The 13,822-nt window shown below is 40.7% G+C and overlaps 1 protein-coding gene across 2 annotated transcripts in view; it reads left to right on the top strand.

The window, feature by feature from the left end:
* The window catches only part of TMEM65 (transmembrane protein 65), a 33,360-nt gene extending 30,672 nt beyond the window's left edge, over positions 1 to 2,688 (top strand). For both annotated transcript variants that reach the window (XM_068933229.1, XM_068933228.1), the window contains one exon: positions 218 to 2,688. In XM_068933229.1, the coding sequence (XP_068789330.1) occupies positions 218 to 313 (96 nt within the window). In that variant the 3' untranslated portion in view covers positions 314 to 2,688. The remainder of the gene's footprint in view (positions 1 to 217) is intronic.
* Positions 2,689 to 13,822: the final 11,134 nt, after the last annotated feature.

The following is a 13,822-nucleotide window of genomic DNA, read 5'->3' as shown; positions in this document are numbered from 1 at the left end:
ATCACAGTATATGCTGTTTCTGATCCTGTCACTTTTCCGTATACATAGCTGTGCGTCCCTCATAGCTTGCGTTTGTAGTCTGCATGCTGAGAAAAATGCGGCTCCCAACCAAAAGCTTGAAAGAAGGGTCTGTATTCCTGGTTGTGGGGGTACTACACAGAAAATAAGTAACAACTGATCTGTGAGAAACTTGTTAATTTTTTCCCCCTTTCTCTAGGGTAAAGCTATTGGAGTGACCGTTGGCTGCATTTTAGGAATGTTTCCTTTGTTGTTCTTTGGCGATGAGGAAGAAAAACTGGAAGAAAAAAATTAACATTTTTACAAGACATATACAAATGTAAACTAATGTACCTCAATTATTCAATTATGCTGTCAACATTTAGGAATTAACAGACAGTAAAAAAATGTATAGACTTGGGAACAAAACCTTCAGCATGTTGTTTTATGGAAACACTAATTTATTGTGGCTTTGTCGTGTTCAGTACTTCTTTTTATAAGAAACCATTTAGCTTTTAATTTAATGTAAATTTTTGAAGTGTTTTCACTTATGGCAACAGATGTTTACCACTTCCCTTTTTGACCTTGTACTTTAATGGATTATTAAAGTAATAATCCATTATTGGATGGGAATGGATGATATGAATGACAGTATCGCTCTTGAGTTGCATATTGGTTGCTAACAGTTGTAATTGCATGGCAAAAATTTCACTGCTGCTCATCAGGTCCTTAATGCAGATTATTAAGGGGGTCAGTGGCAGGTGGGTTGAAGTCAGCAAGATGACTGGTTGACCCCTCCCCAGCCGTCATTTTACACTGCCTTTACAAGAGATATTTCAGCCATCTACAACAGTCTTTGCATGTCTTGCATTTCTTCACAATTCTTACTGATTATCTTTTGAGGTCATCATTTAAATGCCTTGAACAAGGTAAGTGTTTCTAGTGTAGTCTCTACCAGGTTCATTTTTTAGATTGTTTTTTAACACCTTCTATGCCTTCATATTCATACCTCTTTTTCCATTATGAGCAAAATTTTGACAATTCACTTGAGGTGTCCTTTAATTTATCTTCCTGAGCTTTTTAACGTGGTTTACAGGAGCTGAGACCTCTTCCTATTTCAGAAGTGCAAACCACAGCATTATTCCTTGTTCTGTAAAAAATAAGGTGTGAATAATTGACAAGGGTGGACAAAGCTGGGCAACACAATTTATGAATAAGTGCTGGCATTGCGAGTTTGTAATAGGTGGCTCAATTGAAATGATAATAAAAAGTACCATCAGTCTGGATTAGAGGACCTGATTTGCAGAATATAACTTTGTATTTAAGATTAAACCTTTGCTACTTTTTTGCTGTGAGACATTTGGTAAGAAAAGAAATGGTGACTCGGGGCCTTTTTCCTTTTTTGTCTTTTATTTTTGCAGTCTTACTTGGTGTGTCATAGATCTAACAGTGCAGTCACATATAATTGTGCTTTTTTATATGGTCATGAATGAATTATGGTTATAACTATCATGTTGAATGTTCATGATATTTCAGGATCTGATTTTCCAATAGTATAATTATAAACTGATGACTATTGATTACAGAGGAGAGACTTTCTCACCTGTCTGAATACCACTTGGGAAAGTTACTAAAAAAAGAGGGGCGCAGCCAGGGCACTTTGAGAGTCTTATTGCTAGAATTATTAACTCTTTTGAAACCTAGAAATAAATGTTTTTTTTTTTTTTAAAATCCCATGATAGTAAGTTTTATTTGCTGTAGAAGAAGCCTTATTATAACATGCATATTTGTTTTACAGAGCTGATTGCTCATCTCAGTCATAAATCTGACTTCTCTGTTCTCATTTCCAGAAGCACCATAGCAGCAGTACTGAAACTGTAACACCAGTCTTTAAGGAAGGTGACGATTGCATCTGTTTTTGAAAAGCAGATTGTGTAAACTTGCAGTGAGCAGTCCTAATAGCGTATACTACTCTTTGTAAGCTAAACCATGACAATCTGGACCAAACTGTAAAGTTAAAGAAATCTCATCTAGGCAAGAACGGAACGTGAATGCTTGCATTTTCAAAATCGGAAGGTGTGGTGTATGTGGGTGTGTTTTTTTTTTTTTTTTTTAAATCCTTCTAGGAAACAATGCACTTTTTCCCCGGTGGATTGTTGCTGTTATACAGTACCTCAATAATCGGATTTTTTAAGCACCTACATGTTTCTCTTGCCTTAAACTCTAACTTTTTTTCCACTGCATACATATTCTTATTTTCTAGTATGTTTTTATTGAAAGTTGTAAGTATTTCCCATGTTTTTTTTTAAGTTGAGGTACACATTAAAACAACTTTGCATAGCTTTTTTTGTAGCTGTAAATACAATAATACCAACACTGCATCCCATTAAGATACTGACATCTTCATTGGAATCTTCTAGCAATGGCCAAACCTCTGTTCTTTGCTGTTGTGTTAACTGGAACGCTATTTTCATCACTTTTTGAGAGTTCTTATGAACAATCAGAAAGCCTGTGTCAGCTGTCATAGCGGTGCTCCTTTTTAGAAAGGCTATAGGAAGGACCATGTACTATTGTTTGATGGCTTGTGCATGTAAATCAAGTGTGTTTTTTGTTGCTGTATGTCAAACTATTGTACTGCAACCAATGCTTTTAACAAGAAGCAATGAACTAAAATATCTTTAAAGAAAGTAATCATGTGTTTCCTTGTTAACTGTTTAGCTGACCACAAAAATGTGGAGGGCAAGTGATACATGGTAAGAAATCTTGGGTGTTTCAGGCTGTTGCTTGATGTCATAGTCATGAAAGTGACTCTTTGGGTGTCAGCATTTGTCAAGCATGAAGAAATAACTCATGATTTGAGTGGAACTGTGGCTGTGCTGGAAGCTGGGAGAAAGTGCTTGCTGGGGCCAAGGTGCCATCCTGTATACGGTTAGGTAGCTTAATTTGCCTGCAGGATCCACTTTTGTGTGGATGGGGTATTGCTTCATGAGGAATGGATGATCTGTGCCTGATCTGTACCCTGAGCCTCCTGACAAGGAGGGTGCTTTTTTTCCTGGGGTAAATAGGTGAAAGTAATTCCATGCTCTGGATATGCTATTTCAAACACAAAATTGAAAGACGGAGCACTAACAAAGTCTCCTCTTTGTTTTCTGTCATCTGTTTTCCGTTCTCCCTCCCCAATAAAAGGAGAAACCAAATATGACGAAGCTGATTCAGAGACTTCAGTGTTACTCCACTTTGTTTATTCTATCAAGTGTGTCCTGTATTGACAGGAAATTCTCATGTTAAAGGGCTGATAGACCTGAAATTGTGTTTATTTTTGCAATGCTATCTTTTATTGTAACTTTAAAATATAATTGTATTTTTGACTATATGTTAACTCTAGGGAGGGGAGAAAAAGTAAAGAACATGCATCTAACAATGTGGTTACCCAAATCTTCTCGCCAATATCTTCATCATTCATGTACTTTTACATAAATTATTTGAATTCAGACAACGTATTTTGTATTATCTTCAATTAAATTGTCAAACTTTCTGTGAACTTTTGTACTACAGCAAAGCTGTTCTGTGTTTCTTTATTAGACCAGTTGCTGGAGGGGAAATGTTAATAATATCCTGTGGGTATTCAGCCTCAGTCAACAGGCATTTATTACAAAAGTTATAGGAAGTCCCTGGTCATTTTGTGTGTGGTACCACTGTGGAGCAGTCCGCTTCTGTCCTTCTGATACTGTAATTCTCTCCATGCTTGGAAGAGGACAACTTGAACAACTAAAATGTTTGTTTGCATGGTAACAATGGCAGCATTTGTGATTAATATTAGTTAGAAGTCCACCTGTGCTTAATCGTAGGTAATAACTGAGTTTTGTAGCCCAGTTAAGCCTTTTGGAACTCTCCGTTGAACTCTGGCGCTCTTCACTTGTTTCAGTGCTTGGCCAATCCTTTTCATGGGTGGGTATCCATAAACAAGATGATGAGTGAAGTATCTCTGTGTTGGAATGATGGTCTAATCTCATTTTGAAAGCCTGTTGTATGCTGGCCGTTGTTTTTACCCACTTCTGATGGCACTGTATAATAGAACTCTTTGTAAGTGTGCTCATATGGTCTGTCACACCTCCAGCCAACATACTCTTCCCTGTCTGATGGTTTACATCCTCCAGTGATAAGCTGGCAGAAGGAGCATGTATAAATACCGACCTTAATAATCTTGAAGAATTATTGTCCTGCTCTGAGAGTCTCGTGGCTTTGTAACGTTTTAAGTTTAAAAGACTAGTTAGAGCTACTCCAGTGTTGCAGTTACGCTTTCAACACAAATTCCAGCTCCTCTTAAATTTATTTAATGTTTATTGAGGTCTTATTCTTGCCAGGACCCTTGGTCTTTGAAGTATTACTTCAAGAGAGTCTTGCGTGGAGGGGAGGGAGGGTTTTGAGCAAATTGGAATTTAAAAGCTAAGTTAAATGCAGAAGGGTTGGGTGGAGGTTTTTGTTTCTTTGTTCTTTTTTTGAAAGACAGCCAGCCCCTTCCCCTCCCCCCCCGTCCATTCAAAACAAAACCCGCTCTCTGGGCAGAACTGTGCTCTCCTGTCCCCTCCCTTCCCTCTCATCCACAGCTGAGTGGATGTGGTCATTAGGATGTGAGCAGGTCAGTGTTTGAGCCTCAAGTATGTAATTCAGAGTAGTTATTTTGGGTAGTAGCAGACAGTGGGGAATGCTGGCATGCAGTGTGGTCCCGTAAGCAGATGATGCCAAAATAAGGCCTGTTGCAGCAGCACGAAGAGAATTGGGAAGCAACATTTACCGAAGAACAGTTCTTCACCTGGAAAGTCAATAGGTATCTAAGCAACTGGCTTACGCAATGACACAGCTATGAATGCTACTTCACTGTCTCCTGAGTTGCTTCTACTGTCTTTGGTAGGCAGTGGTCATTAGAATAAACTACTGCAGTGATGTGACTTTTTTTTTTTTTTTTCCGGTGCGTGTGACTTGTAACGAAAGGTATGTGCATAGGAAATTTGTAAGGCAGTGACAAATTCACTTGACTAAAGCTCTGACCCAACTGTATGACCTAAGGCTGTTTGTATGCTGCTGTTGATGAGCCCTATAGGTGGCTGTGACAACGTCACATCAGCCTTCATAATGGCATTGCTGTCTATGTCCTACCAATTGCTGTCCTCACTAAACACGGTAGCTAGCGCCACTAGCTGTTAGAGGACAGAATACAGTCTACCCCTTACATACACGAGTTATAAGTATAAAAGCATTTGTTTTTATTTTGACTGTTTGAGGCAAGTCTAGCTGAAATACTTCTGGCATCCAGAAAGTGTAATCCCCTTCTTTCCTTCCCCCATTCCCATTTTTCTCCTAAATATCACAGAGTACAGTATCATGAATAACTTTAATCCAAGTGGGTGTAGAGCCAGCAGTCGCTGATGTTGGACTCTCCTTATGCATGCTTAACAGAGATAGCCGTCCACTGAGGCATCTTCATCGATCTTCTCTGGACGAAGCTGGCTTTGCAAGTTGAAAGGAGTGGGCAACTCCTGATGGAGCCTGGTACTGCTCCCTGTCCCCAGTTCCCACAAGAATAAAAATTGTTGAAGTTGCCTTGTGTTGCCTTCCTCTAAATGGAGTTGTATGCATTTGAACTATTTTTCCCTACCACCGCTTGTATCTTAACAGACATCCTGCACTTTCAGGAATGAATGGCAGTGATACTGTGCAAGTTTCTAATGCTAATAAGATTTTTGTTTACAAGGACTTCCACGTTAACATCTCTCCTGATTATCTTTTGTTTTTGCCTGGGATGGTTCTGAATTTTACTCTGGCAGAGGTCTTTGAAATGGACCCGGTTGGCCAGGCTGAAATGGACCAGGCTTCCAAAGATATAAGTATTGCTGATGGCTCAGCTGTCCCTGGGACTGAGTCTTTTGAAGGCTTTAATTCGTATCAGACTTTTGGCTACGTTGGGAATTAAGCTCCTACAGTATAAGATAGTGTCTTCCTTTGATGCCTGGTGCACAATTTGAAAAGGAAGCCGACAGTTTCTCCTTAGGCTCTCCAGTCCCTCTCTTGGTAAAAGATCGTATTTTTAACAATGACTTTTTAGAAGTCTGCCCTTTCTGGCCCAAACCGATGTTTCTGTGCAAAGGTACAGCCAAACCTGCGTGTCTGTGGCCAGTAGTAACATCTGATGGTCCATACCACACAGCACCCTTGAGTTCCTGGTTACAGAACTACTCTAGAGGCCTTTCACTGTGTTCTCCCAGGCTCAAGAGGTAAAATGATGGTGTGGCTGGAGCTGCATTAAAAGATTGGGAATGTCTTTTCTGACCCTGTTCTTGGAGTCAGGTAGACTTAACTGGAAAGTTGGGTGTCCCTTTTGTGAATTGCTCCTTGTATTGTCAAAATCTGGTTATGTTCCAGGCTAGAGATGGCTCCACCTGCAAATGTTAAAAATTAAAGCAAACAGCTAGTTGGTATTCAGTGAATGGCTGTCCTTTTCAAGAAGTCAGAGCACTGTTTGTGTTCAAAGTGGGATCTTAAAATCCAAAATTTAGTAGTTATTTCACTGAAGGTGCATCTGGCGTGTCGTTTCACCTTACACTGGGACTTAATGAACAGAGTTTTACGTGGTTTCACGTTTGCGGAGAAAGGCACTACACAGATGCTGAGTTTGTCCTGTATCTATCAGCCAGGTCCAAGGCATTTTCATAGCTCCCTGCTGCGGGGTTCTTTATTGTAGCATCGTGCCTAATGCCTATTTGTGGCAGTTAAGAGTTACTGCTGCAAGAAAGGTTGAGAGCGTTTGTGTGTACTCATGCAAAGACTAAGCTGCTATGAAATGTCATACCCATTTTAAATTACTTGAGGTTTTAATCTGATGCATTATCTATCTGTTTTGTTTTCTTGTCTTGATTTTGTGCTTTTCAGCAAGTGTTTTATTTATAGCCTTGATTATGAAAAAGGCCTTATGCTTTTGCCTGGAGGTTGTAAGCCATTCCAGAACTGTGATTATTTTTTGCTTGCCAATGATAAACGGAATAGCCTGTAAATAGACCGATTCTTTTGCAGTGGTTGATGAAGTGTATCGAATGGGGCCATTCCGTGGTTCAAAAACTTGTATCCTACGAATAAGGCTTGCTGCAGCTGCCACTGCTGTTGGGAAGAGGTTGCCATGAGGAGAACGGTAGTGCAAGACCATGGAGCGTGTTCTTGTCTTTGCACACCACTGCTTCTTGGATTTTTGTTTGCTTCTTGGATTTTGTGATCTGTTTGCAGAGTGGTGCTGCTATCTGTTCTTTGTGGAAAATGGCTCATGTGTTACATCCCAGTAGGAAGGCGGAGGAAAGGGAGAGGAATGGGACCTCTGTTGGGTCATTTTCCCTTTGTGGGAATGCATGGAAGATCTGTTGAAAAAGAAAGCAAGATCTGAGATTTGCATTCATGCTGCTTGCCTGTTGTTCTCTGTGCCTTTGAGTTCTTTTAATGTTTTAGAAGATTGGAAGAATGAGCTGATGTAGCATACCTCTCCGAGCATGGCTTTTCTGTGCGTCTTAGTTATCAAGCTGCCAATAATCCCTGACTAGAGGCAAGTCTCAGAGGAAAAATGATAGTGAAGTATTCTTTTTTTGAACATAGGAGCCCTTCAATAAGAAGAGAATGACTGCAGGTGGTTTATCTTTGCAACACAATTGCCTAGTTCTCAAAGGCCACATCAAAAACCAGTTAGATCTTAAAAGGGAAAGGAAAGGGAAGCAGACTATTTCTGTGAAGTTTCAGTATAGAATTTAATGCAGTTGTGTGAGTGGCTCTTTCTCTACCTGTTGACTGTTTTGCCCTGGTTAGCTCCCACTTGATGTGGGAACAGCCAAGGGTATTTTTTCTCCTCCTTGTGCCCCTTTTTTCCCCTCATGAGAGCACTGGAACTGCTAAAGGACTGCAGGACTGGGAGCTGGGCTATGTCTAGAGCCATTACTTGTGGAAAATACTGCAAGAGCAGGTACTACTGTTGAGAGGCAGTTTGATCTTGATTTACAGTCCCCTTCAACAGTCTTACTAAGGCAATCAGACAGCGGAACATTTCCTGTGGTAAAAGAAATTATTTTGCTGGATTGCATGAGTTTGTGCTAAGGGTTATTGGACTGGCAGGCTGAGGAACAGGGCAGTTGCGCATGTAGATGTTAAAAAGAGATGGAAAGGAGGCTCCTCCCTGCTCAGGTCTACACTGGAAACCATAGCATCTCTTAGGATAACCATCCGCTTATCTCTGCAAGAGATTAATGGGTTGCCTGTGCGGGCTTGCAGATTATGAAGTCCTGGGCAACACAAAATGCAGTTCCACAGGACGCTTCTGCAGATCACCCAGGTGGTACGGGAATGTGTACTTGAGTACTCATGAACTCTGTCACGCATGGATACCCTGCAGACTTTCAGGCTCAATTTTCATACGTATTTTGGGAATTCCTGACTAAATGGGATTTCTCTGAATAAATGTAGGCTCCAATGTTGTAACCAGACATCTTCATCTGGGTTACGTACCCTGTGACCCCTCTGTGTAAAACAGAAACTAGCACTTATTTTGTCTGATGTATTTGAGCTTTCCGCTTCAGCAGGAGATTGGTCACACTCTGCAAGCACTGATGTATTGCTAAAAATAAAGCCTGGAATTACGAGCTCAGACCCAGAGGTCTAGAATATAGATTTGTAATGTTAGGTGAGATGAACCCAACTGTCTCCTCTTTGACTTGTGCATCAGGTGGATTTTTTGAGACTTCTGTAGTAGGATCGCTTGGTACTTTTATGTTAATATTGTGCTTAGTATCCGAGCAGAAGAAAACAATGGCAAACGAGAAAGAGTCAGCAATTCACCTCCCACTCTCTCCCTTCCCTCTTAACTGATGCTGGAGTGGTTTTGCTCAGGATGTGATCAACCGTCTCTCGGCCAAAAATGCAAAGCTGCTGTTAATTCTTACTGTCTTCTCAGATTCTCTACGCCATGCTGACCATCTGGAGCGTATTGTAGTTTCACTCCCAAAGTTTGTGGGATTTTTTGATCTACCTGGCTTGCTCTGTTGCTTTTGATCAGTGCAATTGTCAATTGTGCAAATTACAGTAGGCATGAAGTCAAAAAGTTTGTGTCAAAGTGAAATATAGCTAGCTGTATTGGATAAAAAGGTTTACTGTTGTGAAGAAAGCTGAGAACTTTAATTGCAAGTGGAGTAGCTTGGTGGTGAGCGGGATGACAGGCAAACAAATGACTTCTTTTGAAACTTTCCAGCAGGGAAGAATCGTTTATTTCTGGGCGATTGTTCTCTGTGACACTCCATGTGGGCAGCAAATTGCAACTTTTTGTTTTCATTTCAGCTGCTGTGACACACGATGCGAGGGTCACGTGTTGCACAACAGCAGGGCTCTTTGGGTCTCTGCTGCAAATTACTTTGCCTGAAGAATGGTGACTTAAAATGAACTATTTCCCTGAGCCGTGTGCGCTATGGCCAAAAAAACATGCAGCATGCTAACTACTGACGTTTTTCAATCCTGTCAGCTTGGTGTTGCTGAAAGTTGCTATAATATAAGGTAAGGCCAAAGAAAGGCCAGTGGTGGGTGGTTCTGAGTAGCAGACAGTGTTACTGGCAAAAATATTGAAAGTTCTGGCCTAAAGAAACATGAAGATCTGGGTGGATTTGCTGTAGCTGCCACTCTCAGCGCTGGTTCTTAGTTGCAGCTCCTGCTCCTTTAGTCATCTGTGGTTCTCCTGCCGATGTGGGACACCACATACAATGAAACAGCGGGAAATATAATTGCGAAAGAAGAGACCTCAGAAAGGAAATGAGCTCTCTCTTGCAGAGGCTCAGAGGAGTACAAAAAAGTTAATCATTTCATTAAAATATCTGGGAAAAAAATGGCAAAAGCAGTTTTTCATTCTGAACCAGTATCTTTCATCCTAGCAATCCCATTTAAGACAGATGATGATGGTCCTGTGTTCCAGCTAATCAAAGTTACTTTGGCACAAGTCCTATATTGACGTGACTCTGAGTTAGACTGATGTAGCAGAAAACAGAAATGATGAATTTTGCATGTATTTTTTCTTAATCTTTATTTTCTAGGTTGGTAAATCCTGATCCTCCCCATATGTGCGATCAGTCTGTGAAAGAGCAACAGTTGCTGTTTCTGTTTTGTGCTTGTCATTGTAAATGATTATTGAAAACAGTAAGAGTATATTTTTGTTCCTATGTGCTAACATGATACTCAGCATATTTTTGAACTATTATCAGGCTGTTCTTAGGGAGATAAATGCTGTTAAGAGAGTGTCATGTGTAAACGGTCTTTTTTCTTGCTCAGAACCTGAAAATGGGAAAAGTTAGTAAAATTTGACTTTATTTTCTCCCTTAATGGTAATTTGTATTTTACTTATATTAGGTGATAGTAATTGATTAGTACACGTCAGTATTTCTTATGTGGCACTCTCCTTCAAATACTTTACAAGTCACAATGGAAAGTACAATGGTAGTTGCTTGTTCTTTGTGCAGTTACCACACTGGTTTCATGTTTGTTTCTGTAGCTAACTTCTCCCTGGGCTAAACCTGCAGCCTTCTCTTGCTTTCTGTTATGGCACTGATTTTATATACATCTCGGTGATGATGGATTTTGAGTGTTATGGAAGAGACTTTTTCGTATAGTTGGCTACAGAAATAATCTGGACTATGTCGTCAGTTCATGCAAATCAGATTGAAAGTATTCTGTTGCAAGTCTCCAGCGTATGCCATGACTCACTTCTGTGATCTGGCCTGGTATGGTAATGACGCTATGCTTTAGTACCTATGCAGGAAATAGAATTTGGGAAATCATCTGATCCAGCCCCGTAAGTTTATTGATTGAGACTGTGACCCGCATGTGCAATCAGTAAGACAGGGTATAATCAGACAGCGAGTGAAGTGCTCAGCTTGCTCTAGCACCGTAACATGCCATGCGATAAATGTACATGCCATTGAAGATGGCTTAGACTAATGTGTTTGACATGGCATTGAAATCAAGCAGTGGCACTCCGTCTGCTAGTGGAAGCTGTGTTTGCAGTTGAGGGCTGCTCTTCTCCTGTTCTGAGATAACTTGCTCCCAGTCAACAGCTAAACCACTTCTCAGCTGCTACTTGGGAAACAGTTAGCTGAGAGTGGTACCTGCCAAAAAACTCGGGCGTAGCTCATGCTACGGTGCCAAAAGGTGCATACAAACTTTGTGATGGCTTCTTGGCACGTGCTGCCAAGAAGCACTAATTTAAGAAAATACCGATCTATCACAGGACAAGCAACAGGCTGTTGTCTTGTGGTATACCATGGTTTCTACCCTCTGGTTTTGTGTCTGAAGCCTTCTTTGACTCAGAAACATTGTGGGTTTTGCATATTTTATCTCACATCCACATCTAATCTTATTCTGCACAAACTTCTCTAGTATCTTCTTTCTGATACGTTTGCAATGAGGTGATTGCTCTTATTTGCATCGTACTTTAAGAAAAAGTAGAGTGAACAGCGGTGGCACAGAGGGTTAGAAAAAAAGGCATAGAGGAGTTCCTGCATTTTTTCAGCATGCTCTCCTCTTTGCCTGGATGCTTTCAAGATATGTAAATGCTGGGGGGGAGGTGGGGGGGAGGAGGGAGGATGTAGTTGATAATACTTAATGACTGTTTTGGCTGCATTTGGCAGTATTTTATCCAGGATGTTATAGTTGTGTGGGCTTCATGGTTCTCTTGCAAACTGTAAACTATTGTTCTGATATGTTTTGTTTCAATAGTTTCTTTTCCCCTAGCCTTCATTTTCACTTCTTCGCTGCTTTGCGTTAGCGTTCCGTGGTGTGTCATACTAATTCCTCCCCATCTTTGGTGTATTCGCACTAAAAAATATTCATATATTGCAAAGAAATCCTTTCTTTTAACCAATCTTAGCCACTGTTGAAACATACTACTCTTTGTCAATTCTGCCAGTCCCTTAATCCTATCTAACGCTGTCCTCTCTGCAAGTAAGCTAGATCCATTTACCTGTGCTTATAATCGCAGGATGGAGTGTTTCATGGATTGCCACAAGATAGCAATACAGAATAGGAGAATTTTACTGCTTTTACTTTTCCTTCCTCCTAATGTTACTGTCTGTGCATCCAAAATTGTGTCAGCCTTCCTTACCGCACAGCGTAAATTGTTCTTCATTTTCTCTCTCCCTGGTGCTTCCAGCCTTACTGACTTCCAACACTAAATGGTTGTCTCTGATTTTTCCTATGTCTACAATTAGATTTTAATTTGTATTTAAAACGTTTGAATTTCCTCCTAACCTCTTTGAATCCTTCTTCTAGTATCCTGGTATTAGCAGAAGTGTTAGCAGCAGTAGAGGGAAAAGTGTATTTGTTTATTTCTTAACATTAGTATTTTGTTTATTGTCTTCTAAACGTCAGTTATATCTAAACGTTATTATTCAGAGCACGCGAGGCATTTACTGACCACCTGTATAAAGAATACCGTCAATATTTTTTGCTGTTTCCTCCACAATCTTTGCGCTCGCGCTCTCTCTCTCTCTTTTTTTTGGTCTTTTCTAGCATTTTTACATGACTTTCAAGAACTGTTAGATGTTCAGCCCACAAGAGGAAACTGTCTGGTTTTGCTGACCATAGAAATAGTGAATCAGTTTTTAGAAACTGGCAGTTTCATCACTTCACTTTGCTGGAGAATCTACAGCATGTCAACGTGTCATTCTATTTGGAGGTTAGGATTTGTCTCTTTCAGCTGTGGCTGTCCAGGAATTATGCCTGTGAGCCACTCAGAGAGAGAGAGAGAGAGAGAGACAGACATGTCCTGAGGCTATTTGTATCTCTTCACTTCTAGAGAGGGAGCTTGACTAACTTGAAGCTATGCACCAACCCTTAGATTTTTGGGTGTTGGAAGGATAGATCAAAACTTGCTAATTCATGACTTTTATCTGCCCGTAGGTAAAGAGCGTGTCTAAGCATTGAAGTTAGACATTCCTTTCCTCCACAGTGCTGTAGGCTAGTCACTTGCCAATTCACTTTGGATTTTAAAATCAAAATACATATGTAAAGTAGTAAGAGTCCAGTCCTGAGTGTTTTGCAAATGTCTGTTGAAGCCAGAGTCAGTCAGTCAGCTCTATGAAGACGCTGTGCAGTGTCTCCTTGCAGAAACATTTTGGATAGAGGGTTCCTGTTACGTGAGGGACTGCACTAATAGAGTGAGAGAGGTATGAGTGTTCACTCTATCTAGAAGAAAAGGACTCTTTCTGGGTACGCTATCTTTTTGAATAAATGATAATAAAGGCTCCCTCTTATGACAGGAAAAAATTGGCTTTGCTGCAGGAAACTGGATAGATTCCAGTGCAGTTCCTTCTTAACTATATGATACTGAAGCTGTGTGATGTTTTCTTCTCTGTTATCTCACAGGGTGTCCCCTGCCCTCCTGGTGGACTCAGGGGTCCTCTGATGGCTGCAGACCCCCTAGCTAACCAAACGGTTTAGCCTCTAGTTGTGTGGGTAAAGAAATTTGCTGGAGAAACCCATTTGTTCTGGGAGCTGTTGGCTGTTAGCATCAGTGATGGCAAAGGGTTGATAGCAGCCAAGTCTGGTGCCAACAGAGATTTTGGTGCGCACCAGCGACGGGGAGCTGTGGTGCTTTTAAAAATCATTTTGGCACCAAACACAAAAATAGTTGCCGTTGCAGCACTGTGCGGAGTCCCGCTGCTTGTACTGTACACTGAATGCAATAGGAGAGAGGTCTGAATATTTGCAGAGGTCTGCACCTGGCAAAAATAAGGATAATAGAGCCAGTTGTGAAGGCGAG

The sequence above is a fragment of the Struthio camelus genome, chromosome 2, assembly GCF_040807025.1.
Source record: "Struthio camelus isolate bStrCam1 chromosome 2, bStrCam1.hap1, whole genome shotgun sequence".
NCBI classification, from domain to species: domain Eukaryota; kingdom Metazoa; phylum Chordata; class Aves; order Struthioniformes; family Struthionidae; genus Struthio; species Struthio camelus.
This window is presented reverse-complemented; position numbering and strand designations above follow the sequence as displayed.